Here is a 19,177-nt window from a genome sequence, read left to right as displayed (position 1 = left end):
AAGCATAGATGAAAATGAAATGGGTGCTGCACTTCACCTTTGGTTTTGATAATTATTTTCTGATTTTTACTTGTATATTTGAAGCATCTTTTTTTCCATTTCAAAGATGAAAAGGTTACCTATCAGGTCAGGCTACCTAGTAGTCAGAGGAAAATAGCAGCATCTTTTGTGTGATTGAAATGACAGTCAGCAGTGTTTATTTTAATCCTAAAATTTTATTTATCTGCACGAAATGTTATTTTCAATCTAGGAGAGAATACAGATAGAAAATGGTGCACTTACGATATCAAACCTCAATGTGACAGACTCTGGAATGTTCCAGTGTATAGCAGAAAACAAGCATGGGCTCATCTATTCCAGTGCTGAGCTCAAAGTTGTAGGTAAGACTAACTTTTTATGCATTTAATCTTACGTTTTCTCTTTAACTTCCATTGTTACCAGAATGTAAAATATTGAGATTTTTTATATTCTATTTTACCACCTAATAGAACACACAATATTGTTTTATATTCAGTGTTTCTAATTAGAGAATATACTAGTCTCCTAGGACCTAGGAGATGAAGGCAGGAGGATTGGCACAAAGTTGAGGTCAGACTGCATTATGTAGGGAGTGACAGGCATTTTACCAACCAACCTGAGCTAAGAATAAGACTCTGTCTAAAAAACAAACAAACAACAATCAAGTAAAGCCACAACAGTGTATTTAAAATGATGTCAAAGTAAAAGCAGCCATAGCGACCAGAATTAAGTTCCAAAGTTGAATTAAACCAAGAGAAGAAGTTCCTTCACATCTAATGGATGATTACCCAGCCACAGTGTCCTAGAGTAAGAAATGCTCCTTATCAGGATTCTAGTCTTCTCTATTGCTGGTCCACAAAAGCAAATGACAAATATTTGATTCCGAAGGTGTTTTGGTCTTCATCAATCCCATTTGGAGGTCCAGATATGGGATGTATTGAAGATGTAATTAACCAACAATCCCCTATTTATTTGAGATTATGGCTTTTTACTTTTTCCTGCCCTTGAGGTCTGAGAAAAGGAAAAAAATATTTTGTAGTGTTTAGGGTGTTCATACAAAGGGCAGTGGGAGGGCACATGACCAAAACTACAGTAGAAACTTGGCAGCTTGGCAGAAATACAGAAAGGAAGGAGGGAAATGCAGAAAAAATAAAGGACTCATTGTTTCCAGAAATTAAGACGGAATGTTTGGATTTAGGCATAACTTGAACCAGAACTCAATGATCACAATTATTTTCAGTTTCCAAGGAATACCTCCCAATTTACTGAGTTTATTACCACAGTCCATTCAGGAGGAGGAAATATGACTGTCTTGTTTGTTTAAATGCAAGTGTCACTGCCACATCCTTGGCCCCATAAGCCCTCATTTGTGCTGTTGTCTATTATTGATTTGGTGCAGATGAAATGATGATTATGATGTCTCTTTATCCAAGTCAGTGGCTTTCAGCTTAAGAATGCTTTCACTCTGGGGCACACTTTGAAATATTTGAGGGTAGTTTTTGTTGTTTTAAATAGGGTTTGGGGAAAAGATGGAAGTCCTATATACTATTAGCCACCATGGTAGAGGCTAGTGAGGCTGTCAAATAGTCTACAATGGGTGAGAGTCACTCACAGCAAATGATTATGCAATACTGAATGACAAGAGATGTGGAAGAAGCCAAGATTAAAAGAAAAGAAATCTCTGGTCTCTGACGTCTGAAGGTTGGGAATGATTCGTGTATATCAGGATGACTGCCAGGATTGTCAGGATTGTCAGTGAAAACCTGCCTCTTGTTAGCTGTGGCAGAGAAGTAAGATGTTACAGCAAAAGCAGGAGAGGTTCCACGTAGATAAATTTGAAACGTATGCTTCTGTAGAAAGAAAACTTGCAGAGTCATAGTCTAATTACTCTTTCAATAAGAAAGATTCTTACCTATGATGGTGCAAGATTGTTATATGAGAAAGTAAAAGATGTGTAAATTAAAAATTGTGTTCGGATATAGATTCTTGTGGTTTTACTAAAAAAAATTTATAAGATTTGAATTTACAAGGCCAACTCAGAATGTGTCTCTTTTTATTTAATTAAATGATAATTATATCATTTCCCTCTCCTCCTTTCTAGCCTCCAATGTGCTTCCCTGCCATAAGCTCCCTTCAAAATACACCGCCTCCTCTTTCTTAACTGTTGTTGTTACATATACATATACACAAATAAAAATGAATACAATCTGCTGAGTCTGTCTTGTGTCACCTACATATATGTGACCACTTATTATTTCACAACCAACCATGAGGCTTAGACTTGAGAAAGACTAATTCTCCCTCTCTTGTTTATTGTTCTTCATCTAGGCGTGAGGCCTCATGAGATTTCCTGATTTCTAATGACAAGTTAACTGTTGGTGGAATTGTTAAAGTCTTATTTAAGCAGTCATGTAGATGAGATTTCATGGATGCAGCTTTCCTGCCATAGCCAGAAGATACAATCTCACAGAAGATTTCCTGGTCCACTGGATCTTATTGTATTTCTGCCCACTCTTCCATGACGGCAGTAGTTGAACAACCATATACTCAATTACATAATATCTATAGTCATTATAAAATGCCTATGTGCCAAATAGTTTATTTCCACTGGGATTTGCCAAAGCATAGAACATTAGAAGCCAGGCAGGTAGAGGGTGCAAAAATGGCTCAGCATTCACAGTAGTTGCTGCTTTTGCATAGGATGTTGATTCCATACCCAGCACCTGCATGGTAGATAATTGCCTGGTGAATACTCAGTTCCAGGGTACCTAACTCCATTTTATATGGCCTCTCTAGGCATTGCACATATGTGGTATACTAACATACTTTTAGGCAAAACACTCATACACATAAAAAATAATTAAATACTATTTTAAAAAAGAAAAGAAAAAAATCTAGGTGTTGTGGCTCACACCTGTTAGCCCAGCAACTGGGATTCTAGGTAAGAGAATTCTGAGTGGAGGCCAGCTAGAAAAGGAGGCCCTGTCTTAATTTAAAAAGGAAAGAACATTTCTATATTTGGAGAGATAATCAGATTCCTCGCCTTCTGTGTACATGTGTAGTAAAAGGAGTAGTGACTTTCTGTAGTAGGGAGACCACCTGTTCATTTCTTAGCTGCCCAGACTCCTGAAATAACCAAACACAACTGTATTAATTAAATCCCTGCTTGCCCCATTAGCTCTAGCTTCTTATTGGGTAACTCTTACATATTAATTTAATCCATCTCCATTAATCTGTGTATCACCACGTGGCAGTGCCTTACTGGCAAAGTTTCAGCATGTCTGTCTCTGGCGGTAGCTCCCATGGCTTCTCTATGACTCCAGAGGCCCTTCTTTCTCTCTGCATTCAGTTTAGTTTTCCCCACCTAGCTCTGTTGTACCCTGTCAGGTTAAGCCACTTTTTATTAACCAATAGTATTCACAAAGGGGAAATCCCATATCAACTTTCTGATTGGCATATCTTTTCATTTCAATGATATTTTACACCTCACTATGTAGCCTAAAAGTTGACATCATAGTCTTTTCTGTGAAGCACAGTGTTTTCTGCACATTATGGTATTTAATGTGTTACTACACCCTTGAAAATTACATCTGTGTTTTTGTGGTACCACATGGTGAACAATTATTTAATAACTAAGCTTTCTTTCTAAGACATTTGGCCAGTACCCTCTGAATGGCAGATCCTCACTAGATGCTATGACCGAAGGACCAATAGAGACCAAAGTAGTCATGATGGAACAAATTTGCCTAAGTTTGCTGTGCTAAATAGTTTCCTTTAATAAACTCATGATTGAGTTATTTTACATCTCACAGTGAACATTAAAAGAATCTTCATGTGGAACACTGAGATGTAGACCTTGAACTGATACATAATAGCACAAATTAATTTTTCAACATTGCTTTCATGTGTATGGCACATATCAAATTAAACATCAACATCTCCTGTACCATGCAGAATCGGAAAACACTGATACAGTGAGCCTTTCAAACCACAGGGATTTAAGAAAACACCTATTCTCATTAAATTAACAATCCATTTCTCTCTCCACCCCTTCTTTAGCTTCTGCTCCAGATTTTTCAAGGAATCCTATGAAAACATTGGTTCAGGTGCAAGTGGGCAGTTTGGTGATCTTGGATTGTAAACCCAGAGCCTCTCCAAGGGCAATTTCTTTCTGGAAGAAAGGAGACACCATGGTGCGGGAACAGTCAAGGTATTCTATCCTACAGAACACTGGTTTGCTTCCTTCTTCTTTACTGGATCAATCAGCAAAATAGGTTTTCAGTATAAAATGTACACAGTATAAAAAAACTTAAGCATAACGCAGAATATAGTGTATTTACAAACCAGAACACTACTAATTTTGTCTTTACTACTCTCATTACACTATTATTTGTGCTTTTAAACCTTTCTGTTTATAAAATGTTTGCTTTGGCAAGGACAGTCTTCTGTGGGTCTCTGGGGACACTCAGCCAGAAGGATTAAGGAATGCAGGGCCCATATGTGAGACTACATCCCAAGATAAGAGAGGATGGTAAAATGACCTGTTCAAGGGAAATGAACATGTTGTTTTCTTCTACTTTGGGATAATTTAGCTGTTCCTGAATTTAAATTAAGCAAATGCTTTCTTCATTTTCTCATTACAACATTGGAATGAAGGGATAGAATGAAGCTTAATTAAATACCTGGATTCTACACCTGCTTAGTCTGGGGTTGTGTGTTCACTGCATTTTCCTGGCTCTATGAAGTATTCTCACATCTCTGTGTCTTATTTCTTTATTTGTTAGCGGGATGATGGTTAACAGTTATTGCCTCATGTCGAGAAGCTTGTTATGAAGATGAAATGTATGAATATTCATAAAGCATGCTGATCAATACCTGCCAGAGATTTAGCGTGTATAGTTGCTGCTATTGCTATTGATGAAATGCTTGCTTCTTGCCAGAAATTACCTGCAGAGCTTGTGATAGCTGAGCAATAGGCGCATAGGGCTCATGCTCTTGCCCTAGAAACCTTTGGCTTTGTTGTGTTAACTTGTGTATTAGTTACATTTCTTGTGGCTGATCTGAAAAAAAAAGCAACTTAAAAAAGAGGTGTTTATTTTGATTTATAGTTTGAGGTTTGAGTGTGCAGTCCATCAAAAAGAGGAGAGCGTAGTGGCTGCGGCAGCTGCTCAAATTGTGTTCCCAGTCAAGAAACAGAAAGACTTCTCAGTTTCTTTTCTCCTCTTCAACAGCTCCAAGATTCCATCCCATTGAGTAGTACTGTTCACATTTAGAGTGGCTCTTCCCACCTCAACCCAACCTAGAAACTCCAACAAAGACCTGTCTTCCAGTTGGTTCTAGATCCTGTAAAGTTGAAGAACAGATTACCTACATAACTGACAAAATGAAATTAGATAAGGACTTCAAGTTGCCAGTTTGTCAAGATTTTTTTTAAATTCATTCACTTGTGTGTGAGTATATGTGGATGTCTGAAAGGAGAAACAGAAAGAGAGAGAGGGAGTTAGGGAGGGAGGGAAGGAAGGAGGGAGGAAGGAGAGGAGGGAAGGAGAAAGAGAGACACAGAGAGAGAACATATGTGCTTCTCTGCTCCTGTGACATCTTGTGGAAACGAGTTCTTTCCTTCGACCATGTAAGTTCTGGTGATGAAAATACTGTCAAGTGTGGTGGCAGTGAGCTAACTCACTAAACCATGTTGCCTGTGCTGATTTGTATATTTTAAAATAGATGAACCTATATAATTAACTTCGGTAGAAGCAACAAATCAGCTGGGCTTTTGAATTAAATGAAAAGAAAGGAAAGACAAAATGATGGCTAGAGAGATGTGATCATCAAGGAAGCAGATTAGAGCCAAAGCAGAAATGGACCTTGCAGTGGGTTGATGCTTTGAAGACTACAAGATGCAACATACAGAGATCCTGTCATCATGCTATAGAACAGGTTTCCACCCCCAACAGTCTGGGTAAGCCCAAATGATTCTAGGGTCTTCAGTAGGAATACAATCCTGTCACCACCTTACCTCCACTTTAGCCAATGAGGCCTATGTTGGTTTTTTAGGTTGGGGACTTACATTTGTAGTAATAGATTGTAGCAAAGATAGGAAACCTCATACAGAGCTCTACAAGCTGATCTACTTCTGAATATTCTTTTAACTAACGAGGAATCAAACACAAGAGCAGAACTGCTGGGATTTTTTTTTCAGTGCCAGATTTTGTACAGGAGTCTAGCATCTTGGGGATGGGCTCAGGCTTTTTCAATCACAGAATTATAAACATTACTTTGGGGAATGGGAGGACATTGAACAAGTGGTAAAATCGCCTGCCATGGTCCATAGATTTCCTTTTCTTAAACTACAACAGAGCCTTGCTGCAAATGAACAGCTTTTGGTTTACAGGTCTGGAGGTATTGTCATAAGAGTCCATAAAATCGCACAAGCTTTAATTGTTCCTTTATATAATAGGAGACATCTTTATTAAGACACAAATGTAGATGAATAATGCAAACTCCAAAGTGGGTTTGTCCAAAACAAGCCAACCACACAGGTTAAGCAGAAAGAGAACGTGATTAATTGGCTTGGAGTTGGATTTTGTAAACATGCTTAAACAAGTACAGTTTATACTTGGTTTTGACCTTAAGATTTCCAATATAATGATATAATTCAAGGACTCCTATGTAACTAACTAAATCTTTTGGTTACGCACATAAATATTAGAGTGATTCTTTTCCAAGGGCTTCGGTTCTTTGCACAATAGTAAGCCCACTTGTCCTCACAGCAGAATATATCCTAGTCAGAGGTCTATATTCTTAATTGTAAATGGGGATTAAAAAGATTAAGAGATTTAGCCACAGGCACCTAAGAAGAGATTTACCCTGCACATTGTACAATGATGGTCTGGAAAGAGTGTAAGTTTGGAATGAAAACAGAAATTTACAACTTGCCTGCTAGTTCAATTGTGTGACTCCTCTCAACTTTTGTTTCCTTACCTATTGGAATAGGCACTACCCGTGCATTATAAATTTACAGTGATATAATCGTTTAACACACGCATTATGATTGTAGATATGTTGAATAGTAAGAGTGAGTTTGTATTACATGTGCAATTTTAAAAGAAATTATAACTGAAAAAGGTTTTATTTCTCTGTGTATTGGTTGAGTTTTCATTGCATGGTTATGCTTTATAAGGGTAGTCATTCCAGGCTAGGCTCACTCCGTGGAGACACAGTCACTTGGTTTGTTGCTTACTTCACCATCAGCTGCTGAGTGACAGCTCTGGGAAGAGCAGGAAAAAGGTATAAATATGGGTACATGTCTCCTTTTTAAAGGACTTTCCTGAAGTCCCATCTGGTACTTCTCTTTCACCTAACCAATCATAAATTCCCTTGGCTACAATTACAGCCAAAGAAGCTGGGTAGTACAGTTGTATTTAGGTATAGTTATTACATGGGATCATGTTCCATGACAATTATAGAGTCTGCTTTTCAGGAGAAAGAGATCAATGGTTACTGCTCTGTCAGAGTCTAGAGAAAGAAAATGTCAGTTCCACATGAGGGCAAGCTACTGGCAGCAAAAAAACTCTTACCTAATCTTTACTTGTTTAATTACTTACTTTGAGGTACTGTAAATAGAAACTGGGGACTGAATCATCCATGATAGTCAAGACCTGTATTACTAAGCACATCTCAGCCAGCAAATAAATTTCTATTAAGCAAATAATCTATAATTAAAGTGTCAGTTAAAGTCTAAATTAGATTTTTAAAAGATAAGATTAAGACTTGTATTAATTATATGGGATGATGAATATGACTAAAAATCATACAATATATATATATAATTCTATATACCCAGTTTGTCAGATTTTGTATATCAGTGAAGTACTAGCTTTAGAATTATTAATCAAACTTGAAAATTGAATCAAAGTTTGTGAGACCCCATAAACTAAAAAGTCATTTTGAAGTGACAGCTTGTTGTAAAGAGGCCGCTTATTTGTTTCCAGGCTGCCTGGCAGTTCAGACCCAAAATAATCACACAGAAACTATATTATTTAAATCACTGCTTGGTCCATTAGCTCTAGCTTCTTATTGGCTAGTTCTTACATATTAATTTCACCTATCTCCATTAATCTGTGTATCACCATGTAGCTGTACTGTCTAAAGATCCGGCGTCCGACTCTGGCAGGGCTACATAACTTCTACCGTATGCCTCCTTCTTTTTCTCAGCATCCAGTTTAGTTTTCCCCACCTACCTCTATTCCCTGCACAGACCCAGTTTTTGTATGTGTTTTATGGATTTTTATTGAGCTCTACATTTTTCTCTGCTCCTCTCCCTGCCTCTCCCTTCACCTTCAACCCTCCCCCAAGGTCCTCATGCTCTCAATTTACTCAGGAGATCTTGTCTTTTTCTACTTCCCAGGTAGATTAGATCCATGTATGACACTGGGACTGTGGTTTGTGGGTTGATTTTCTTTGTTTTATGTTTAAAAACCACTTATGTGTGAGATCATGTGATAATTGTCTTTCTGAGTCTGGTTTACTTCACTCAAAATGATGTTTTCTAGCTCCATCCATTTGCCTACAAAATTCAAGATGCCTATATTTTTTTCTGCTGTGTAGTACTCCATTGTGTAAATGTACCACATTTTCCTTATCCATTCTTCAGTCGAGGGGCATTTCGGTTGTTTCCAAGTTTTGGTTATGACAAACAATGCTGCTATGAACTTGGTTGAGCACATGTCCTTGTAGTACTATTGAGCGTCCTTTGGATATATACCCAAAAATGGTATTACTGGGTCTTGGGAAAGATTGTTTCCTAATTTGATGAGAAATCACCACACTGACATCCAAAGGGGTTGTATCATCTTGCATTCCCACCAGCAATGCAGGAGTGTTCCCTTTACCCCACAACCTCTCCAGCATAAATTGTCATCAGTGTTTTTGATCTTGTCCATTCATACAGGTGTAAGATGGAATCTCAGAGTTGTTTTGATTTTAATTTTTCTGATGACTAAGGATGTTGAACATTTCCTTAAGTATCTTTCAGCCATTTTACATTCCAATGTTGAGAGTTCTCTGTTTAGGTATGTACTCCATTTTTTTTATTGGATTATTTGTTCTTTTGATGACCAATTTCTTGAGTTCTTCATATATTTTAGAGATCAGTCCTCTTTCTGATGTGGGTTTAGTGAAGAACTTTTCCCATTCTGTAGGCTGCTGTTTTGTCTTGTTGGCCTTGTGTTTTTGCTTTACAGAAGCTTTTCAGTTTCAGGAGGTCACAATTACTAATTGTTTCCCTCAGTGTCTGTGCTACTGGTGTTATATTTATGAAGTTGTCTCCTGTGCCAATGTGTTCAAGTGTACTTCCCACTTTCTCTTCTATGAGGTCCCATTTAGCTGGCTTTATGTTGATGTCTTTGATCCACTTGGACTTGAGTTTTGTACACGGCAATAGATATGGATCTATTTTCATTCCTCTACATGTTGATATCCAGTTATGCCAGCACTGTTGTAGTGGGAGCGGCAGGGCTGCGTCCCCAGCACCCGGCCGGCCGCATGGCTAGCTTTACCTGAAATAATTACACGGAAACTGTATTCTTTTAAATACTGCCTGGCCCATTAGTTTCAGTTTCTTATTGGCTAGCTCTTACATGTCGATCTAACCCATTTCTATTAACCTGTGTAGCCCACGAGCTGGCTTACCAGGAATGATCTTAACCTGCGTCTGTCTGGAGTGGGAGAATCATGGCGACTCCTTGACTCAGCTTCTTTCTCCCAAACTTCTGTTCTGTTTACTCCTCCCACATATGTTTTAACCTATGAGGGCCAAGCAGTTTCTTTATTGCTTAACCAATGAAATCAACAGATTGATATATGACACTCCCACATCACAGCACCATTTGTTAAATAAGCTTTCATTTTTTTTCCATTTGATATTTTTTTGATTCTTTGTCAAAAATCAGGTGTTTGGAGTTGTGTGGATTAACATCAAAGTCTTTGATTCGATTCCATTGGTCCTCCTGTCTGTTTTTATGCCAATACCAGGCTGTTTTCAGTACTGCCGCTCTGTAGTAGAGTTTGAAGTCAGGGATTGTGATGTCTCCAGAAGTTCTTTTATTGTACAGGTTTGTTTTGGCTATCCTGGTTTTTTTCTTTTCCATGTGAAGCTGAGTACCATTCTGTTAAGGTCTGTAAAGTATTTTTCTGGGCATTGCATTGAATCTGTAGATTTCTTATGGTAAGATTGCCAGTTTTACTAGGCTAATTCTACCTACCCAAGAGTATGGGAGATCTTTCCATTTTCTGGTGTCTTCTTCAATTTCTTTCTTCAAAGATTCAAAGTTCTTGTCATACAAGTCTTTCACTTGTTTGGTATAGTTACTCCAAGATATTTTAAGCTATTTGTGGCTATTTTTAAGGGTGTTGATTCTTTGATTTTTTTTCTCGGCCCATTTATCATCTGTGTACAGGAGGGCTACTGATTTTTTTTTTTTTAGTTAATCTTGTATCTTGCTCCATTACTAAAAGTGTTTATTAGTTGTAGAAGTTCCTTGGTAGAATTTTTGGGGTCACTTATGTAAACTATCATATCATCAGCAAATAGTGAAAGTTTGACAGTTTCTTTTTTAACCAATGGCATTCACAGCATACAGAGAGGAATCCCACATCAACAACTTATGCTTTCAAACATGAAAAACTCTGGTTTTCGACACAGGTTTTCCCTTTATAACACTGGTTTTTCTAGAACTCAGTATGCAGATCTGGCTGGCCTCAAGCTGAGAGATCCTACTGCCTCTGCCACTCCTGTGCTGGGTTTAGAAGCAAGTGCTACCACTACTGTAAGGATAAGTCCCACCCCTTAGGGGGCGTGTTCGCCTCGAGCTAATGTTTGCCTATAAATTTGGCAAGCATGCATGGTGGTTCTGTAAGCCTATTTCTCCATTAAAGCTGTATATATATACTTTTTTTTTAAAAAAAAAGAGGGAATGATTGGATAATAGATTTATAATTGTGAGTTACTGTTTTTATATTGATATCGATTCTTGTATATTGATACATAGTTAAATTATATTGATTGTTGTATGCATGCATGTTTCTACCTCTGTTTAAAACATTTTTTATGTATTGACATATATTGTATTGATATATATATAGTATATATTTACCATATTGCAGTGTACATTTCTACCTCTGATTAAGATACTTATATAATGTTTGTGTTGGTATGTATTTACCATATTGCAATGTATATTTGTACAGTGTTTATATTTGGACATCATTATCCTCATTTGTTACACAGTTGTTTATTGTCTTAGTCTTTAAGTTAGATTGATATTGAGAATTATATAGATTAACAGTCATCTAAGTTTGTCATTTATAATTAGACTAATCAGGTTCTTTAGATATATAGAGATTATACTCAGTATAGATAGATAATCTTCAACCTCTTCAAAGAGCTGTAGAAAATGGCCTTTAATATAACTCAGAGTTTCATGATAGTGAGACACAATTGCTCCTGGCAACACCACTCTATTCCCGAGAGAACGTTGAGCACCAAAGACACTCCACTGGGTGCTTGTCTTCTTGGCAGAACTGGACTTTGGGTTAAGAAAAGCCCATACCTCAACTTCTGACAATGAAACAGGATTGTTTTATCCTGCCAAGACAGGGTAGGATAGTTCTCAGAAAGTTCCTTGCCGTTAATAATGGTATGTCAGTTATGTTAGCCAAAGTTGGTTGACTCAACATTGCAAACGAGACTTTGGGTGTTTGCCAAGGTAGTCAGTTGTCTCTGTCAATTGTTGCACATTTTGGATTTATCTCGTTTGTTAAGTAATATTTATTCCCTTCTCAGATCTTTGACGGAGTTGAAGATTATATAATTGTAGTTACTCTCTACATTATTTAGACTCCTTGAGATAGAATGTTTAGCAAAACTTTTGATTCTCAATATTGTTTGTTATATTTATTATTTGTTATTATTGTATATAGTTGTATTTGGTTTAGTTCTGTCTTATTTAGACAAAAAGAGGAGATGTAGGGATAAGTCCCGCCCCTTAGGGGGCGTGTTCGCCTCGGGCTAATATTTGCCTATAAATTTGGCTAGCGTGCTCCCAGACACTGCTTCTGCATTCCTGGTCTCCACGGGAATGGTGGTTCTGTAAGTCTATTTCTCCATTAAAGCTGTATATATTTTTACAATCTGTCTGCATCCATTTACGCCAAAGGGCAGTAATTTCATTTGTATCACTGGAACCTGCATTACTTATATTCTTTCCCAGATCTCTGCAAAGCAACAGAATAAAGCAAAGTGACAGGATTAAATGGTCAGACATATGTATAAGGAGACCAACAGTGCTGCTGAAAGACTGCAAGAGATGGAGGACTGAAGACGACAGTCAGTGTTCAGTAATCCATGATTCAGAGGGAGAAAGTATGGCCATAGCTACACAAATAGCAGTGTAGGTACAGAGAAGACTGGAAGAGTTGGTAAGGGCTTAACTTGACAGTGCTTCGTTAGATGTGTGATTAGAGGAGGAAATAGATAGCAGGAAAGAGTCCTAGATTTGTGGTTCAGGAATCAGTGGTCATGGTAGATGGAGTCAATGTTACAGAAAAACTTACAGAAAATGCAGAGTTGGGAGGAATATGCAGAGTTCAATATGAGACTTGTTAAGTTTCAAGTGCTTATTACAAAGCCAGCTGTATAATTTGATGGACTGATGAGTGGATGGATAGATAGAGAGATGGATGAACGGACAGACATACATACAGACAGATAGATACATACATACATGCATGTGTACAAAGATTAAAAAGAGATAAGATGATAGGGTTAGATAAATAGATTAAATACAGATGGATGGATATAAAGTAAATGATAGATATAATGCAGGGACAGACAGATGGTAGACAGAGGGCTAGATGACATAAAGTTATTAGATATGTAGATAAACTAATAGATAGGTATTAATACATTGCTAGAAAGATAGGTAGATAACTGGATAGATGTATATTAGAGAAAGATTACATAGACATCATGAATAGACTAGATGAAGATAGACAAATATATTATCGGCAGAATAGGTAGCTAAGTAGACAATAGACATATAGATAATTAGACAAGATAGGATGTCATAAAATTGTTGGATTATATCAGTATTAAATTGGAACTTATGAAAGACCAGAGGAAATTTTTGGTGTCAAGAGGGTAGCAGAACTCATTACAGATGACTATAAGCCACCATGTGGTTGCTGGGAATTTAACTGAGGATCTCTGAAAGAGCAAGAAGTATTCTTTATTGCTGAACAATCTCTCTAGACCTCCCTTCTAAATATTCCAAAAACATGTTACCAGGTTTCACTATTTTACTGTCCTACCATTTATTTATTCCCCTAAAATCATGTTTTAAGAGAGATAAATTAAATTAGATCTTTTGTCTCCCTTAAGCAAAGCAAAATTAAAAACAAACATTGAGAATATGAAGAGATGTGGCTTACAAGAAGAAATAACCAGTTAGCATATTTGAGACAATATGTAGCTTCTTTTCCCTACCACTTAATGGTATTTAAAATGCATTGGCCACTTATTTTTAAAAATTATACCATTCATGTGAATACTATTGTTTTAATATTTTATTGAAATAGCCCCAACTGAAAGGAAAGTCCAAGAATGGCCCATTACTCCTAATTAAATACATCAAAATTAGTCCAGATAGTCTATGCAGCCTTTAATACTATAGATATGAAAATGCTCTTTAGAGAAAGAAATAGTAAAGATATATTCAAAATATGAGTAACCACAATCTTGGTAGTTTTGAAAAATCATTTTAGACAATTCGTAATTCATCTTTTTGTATATAAAACCTGTCCTTAAAATTTGGTGGACTTTATATACTGCATGATTCCATAAACATTACATCCCTAGAGAAGGTAGTGGTTTGGGGGCAGAAAGGAGTGATTATTGTGATTAGGTGGGGAGTATGATTTAGGGGTTCAGGGACTATTTAGTGGAAAGAGAAATGTAATTCTTGCTTATAATGAATACTGCTTATATAATTATATGATTATGTTAATTTGATAGAGCTCCCAGGACTGGACACCATAAAGAGGGAATTGCCCTCATATAAACTATACATTAAATAAAATCTATATATAATTTCTTATTTATTTTATCTTATCTTTTTGATTAGTACCAATTAGTTAAAAATGCTCAAGAATATGTTCCCATGTGGTCATATCATTTAACTGCATGAAAATACGTACAAGCAGAATCTAAATATTTTTCAGAGCAGGATAGTTATGTCAGAGTAAGGGTCTTTTCCAGAGGCTGTAGCCTCTGATCATGCTGTGCCTAAGAAATTCATTATTTTCCAGGTAGTGGGTCAGGCTACATTTCCCCTTAGCTTAAGATTGTGGCCAAATAGTTTCTATCTCTGACTTTTTTTTATCTCCTCATATTTCTTAGCTTCTTTCTGATCTCCATAGAGTGTTTTCCCTGTATATTGTTGAGAAAGGCCAAGAGCTGCTCCCCAGCATTTTCAAGTCTTCCATTTTTCCCCTGTACCTAAGCACAGAAGATCTCTTCCTCACCCTTTCCCCTCTCTCTCAGTCCCTCCCTCCCCTCCTCTCCTTGTCACCCAGCCATTTAAGAGTCCCTCCCTCAAAGCTCTCACTCAGATAGGCCGGAACTTGGTGAACTTCAATAAATCTGCCCTCCACTTTCTACTAATATCTCAGAGAACCATTTACCTCCTACACTTTTAACTCCAAACCAATCTCTGTCTGCCTTTGAAGAACACAAGGGAATTTTGTTTAATGTCTGTGATTCTGACTCCTTAAGGAACTAGTTGCTAATTGATTAGTGGTTGATGTCCCCATCAACCTCTTGGAGGGAAGGTACTTCATGTTGTCTACTATTTTGTCACATCTTTATTCTGTGCTGGCGTGAGTGACTGACACTGAGATGAATAAGAAGCATCAAGAGCTTTCAGCATAGAAAAGTAATACATCAATTATAGTGAGACAGAATATATGATTAAAGTGATCGTATAATTTATTCTGCAAAAAGGAACATTTTCAGAGGGAAGGGGTCATTGCTAACTGTTAATCATAGACAGTAAACATAATGAGGACAGTCTCCAGACACTGGGGTACTAGTCTTCTTTCTAGGAAGCAGGTGTTTTTTCACTCCACGGCTCCATGAAGGACAGAGAGGTGAGTGTGTTTCTTCACCTAGGACAAGGAGATAGCATAGAGAACAGGTGGTTCATAAGGACCTGAAATGGAACAAAGCAAAAGATTGGGGAAAATACCACCTAAACAGGAGGACTACATTGATAAGAAGGTGTTTATTCCATGGCAAAGTTCATATACAATCCCCCAAAGAAGATAGCTTTACCTGAGTTATTCATAGTTGGTGAGCCATCCCTCTCCATCCGAGAAGAGCGCATCAAGCAACCTTGATGTTCTCCGAGAAGATTTAGTATCCTGGGTCAAGAGTCTCGGAGAGCAGAGAAGATTCTCATTTTATGCTTTCTCAGCACAGACTTCCATGTCCCCTTGATTTCTGCTAGAAGAAGAAAAGGGAGAATCTACTTTTCTCATAGATCAACACCCTGTGAGAAAATTTATGAGTAAAAACAATCAAGGCAAGATGGGATGATCTAAGACCTTAGTTTGCCATAGGATTCACAGAAACCCATAAAAACCATAGCCTTTCTGTCATCTCTACAGGAAGGTACTGCCACAGCCTGTACATCTTCAGAAATTGAGTTCCCCGTGTATAATTTTATAGCATTACTTAAATAAGATATTTGTGTTGATTGCAAAGCAGTATGCTGCTAATTGTTCACATTATTTACTATAAAGAAGTTAAATGTAAATTTTATCTACTCCCTTGTTTATTTAGCATATGGAAGCATGAAAAGAAGAGAAATCTGGGTCAGATCTTGGTGTACCACATATCCACCCTTATGATAGCAGAGCATTTGTGTGACTCTTGAATCATGGCTTCATTTTCTATAAATCAGGGTCAAGAATATTACACTTGTAGCCTTCATCACTCTTTTGGGTAATATTTACTTGGCTCTCTTGACAAGGGTTGAGTTGAAAGAGTAGTATTTGAAAAATTATTTATGAGTCTGTCTTCCACAAATTTCTTTCATTCTGGACCTCATTTATATCATAAGATATCAGCCACAATAATAAAAATAATGTATTAAGGAGTATAGTGGCACATACATACACTTCAGAAAATCTAGCTAATACAGTAACCACTATTTTAATATTAGTTGACTTCTTTCTTAGTATTATTTGAGTATCGTAAAGGTGACAAAATTATAGTGAAAAGAAAAATAAAAAATAAACCTTTCTTTTGGGGTGATTAACTGACTTTTGTGTAATTTAAATGTTAGGAAAACAAATTCCATCACAGTATCATTTTAAAGGAATTGCTATCAAGAGGACTCTCAATTTGCATCAGTTAAATTGTGTGATGACTATGAGATTATTAATTCTGTATTTCCAATTAGATTTTATGAATTATTAAAGTTTGGGGCACCTTAAGAAATTTTTTGTCAGCTTTACAACTTTAGTAAGGAAAAGAGGATACATGATTCTCAAGATTCAGGATTTCGGAATCCTCTTCCAGCCAGCCTTTTGCAAGAACTGGGTCAGTAGCTAAAATTTGAGTTCAACCTAAATTACTTGCTTAGTCACAGTTTCTACATATATATCATAGGTCTACAGAGTATCTAACTAAACCCCCAGATTCCCTTATGTGCTTGTTTACATCTCAGCCCCTGCTCTGTCTCCCTCTTACACACATTGTTCACAATGATCTTTACAGCTGTATGAAAGTACACTTTGGTTTGCCTCTACTAACGTGTTTAAGTTTGGGAAGGGAGATGCTGGATCTTAAAGTCATCTTGATTGTCTAACACAGTCAATATCTACTGCAAGTAGATATATGATACCCTTGTGTATAGTTTTCATTTCTGTCAGGAGAAGCAAGTAAATGAACATGTATGCTACCAAATGTGAATTGATATGAGAGGGCAGCTTATAGGAACTAGGTTTCTCCTTCCACTGTGTATTCCAGGTATCAAACTCAACTGCATCAGATATGACATCAAATTCCTATACCTGCTGAACCATTTCATCAGTCCCTATGTGGAGGAGAAAGAAATGATTTCCTCTTGCATCCTTCATTTATTCTCTTGACAATTTCACAGATTACAGTTGGTCTTCTTGACTTTAGAAGGTCCACCTTGTTACTCAGGTGGGCTTTATTGCTATGCTCAAGGGAATCTTTGCTATAATACAACAGAAGGTCTGGCTCTTCTTTCCCATGTGCATGTCAGTTACACAATTGGGGACAGTATAATACAGTAATATTTGCAAAGATGATCCTCCATACATTACAATATGTACTCCTTCTTTAAGATTTTAATTAAAAAGCTTGAGAGATGGCTCAGTGGTTAAGAGCACTGGCTGCTCTTCCAGAGGTCCCAGGTTCAAGACCCAGCATCTTACTGGTCTGTAAATCCAGTTCCAGGGGATCCGGTACTCTCATACAAACATAAAAGGAATCACTAATATCAGCCGGGCGGTGGTGGCGCACGCCTTTAATCCCAGCACTCGGGAGGCAGAGGCAGGCGGATCTCTGTGAGTTCGAGGCCAGCCTGGTCTACAAGAGCTAGTTCCAGGACAGGCTCCAAAACCACAGAGAAACCCTGTCTCGAAAAACCAAAAAAAAAAAAAGATTTTAATTAATACCCACTGTTACCATTAACTGTCACTGTTCAACAAGTCATGCACAAATACAATGATATAAAGCAGAAATCATGTAGTCATTTCACCCAGTTTTGTGAATCAGAAACACAGGAAAGATCCAGTTGCGTGCATTCAGTGTGCCCTTTGTTGGCTGAAGTATCAGAAGCTGGAAGATGTCTTATATAGTGCCAAAGCCTTTCCTTGTGTACTTTGCATATCTAGTATAGGTCTTAACACCTGCAATGAACGCTTCCTTAGAGAAGCCAGTGGCATTAAAAGAAGTCATCTCTGAAGCTAACAAGTCGCCAAATCACCTGTGTTCCCATGTTAAGTTCTTGTCCCTATGATAAATAGCAGAGATAACCAGTTTATGAGAAAGAACAGTCTGTTTTGACTCACAGTTTAAAAAGTTTCAGTCCAACATCAATTGACTTAATCATTTTAGGCTTGTGATGAGGCCAGACACCATGGTAGGAACACATGGGAAGTGAAAGCAGTCCCCCTGCAGCAGCAAGTAGATAAAAAAGGGCAGAGTTCACAGTTCCCTGAAAGCATGCCATCAACAAACGGCACCCTCCCCTGCACTAAGACCCACATCCTAAAGGTTCCAACTGCCCCACATCATCATGCTGGGAACCAAGCCTTTAAAGCTTGGACTTTAAGGAGACCAGTCTGTAGTACCTCCCAGGATACAGGTGTCAAATTATCTATAGTTCTTTGGTTACTAAATTCGGAGGGAAGAAAGATATTCTTTCTTTGTGTCCTTTGTGTGTTATTTTGTTGGTTTGTTATTAGATGGGTTTTTGGCTTTATTGATGTATATTTAACAAAATTATATATATATTATATGTTATATATATTATATATTATATACATTATATAAGGTAAAATGTTGATGCATATGTACATTTGGAAATGAAAGTTGCAGTATAACTAATTACTGTGTCTATTATCTTACCCAGTTATAATGTTTTATGTATGTAGTAAATATACTTTCATATCAGACTTCAAATGTCCAAATAGTATTAACCAGAATACCCATGCCATTCATTTGAATTTTCATCTTATTCATTCTGTATGACTGTATCATTATATTCAACATCCATTTGCCATATTCTCTATCTAACCTCTGATGATACCTGTCCTAGTCTCTGCTTTTATCTTACTGGGGAAAAACACACATATCTTTGATAGTATTAATATTTAGCTTCCTTGTCTGTATCATTTCACTTAGGAAATTATCTTTTAATTTATTTATATTACTGTAAATGACCTTGTTTTTCTTCTTTTGTGTGGCTGAATGTTATTTCTTATATAAATTGATTTATTTTTTAGACAATCTTTTCTCATTTTAAATATGAATCTCAGTTCCCTCTCTCTTCCCTCAACCAATTGT

At 37.0% G+C, this 19,177-nt stretch overlaps 1 protein-coding gene across 4 annotated transcripts in view; it reads left to right on the top strand.

The window, feature by feature from the left end:
* The window catches only part of Cntn3 (contactin 3), a 396,565-nt gene that overhangs the window by 284,567 nt on the left and 92,821 nt on the right, over positions 1-19,177 (top strand). For all 4 annotated transcript variants that reach the window (XM_041639553.1, XM_041639546.1, XM_041639547.1 and 1 more), the window contains 2 exons: positions 251-380; positions 4,078-4,228. In XM_041639553.1, the coding sequence (XP_041495487.1) occupies positions 251-380; positions 4,078-4,228 (281 nt within the window). The remainder of the gene's footprint in view (positions 1-250; positions 381-4,077; positions 4,229-19,177) is intronic.

The sequence above is a fragment of the Microtus oregoni genome, unplaced genomic scaffold (genome assembly GCF_018167655.1).
Source record: "Microtus oregoni isolate MIOR12 unplaced genomic scaffold, Mior012 000002F_ref0000024, whole genome shotgun sequence".
Classification (NCBI taxonomy): Eukaryota; Metazoa; Chordata; class Mammalia; order Rodentia; family Cricetidae; genus Microtus; species Microtus oregoni.
This window is presented reverse-complemented; position numbering and strand designations above follow the sequence as displayed.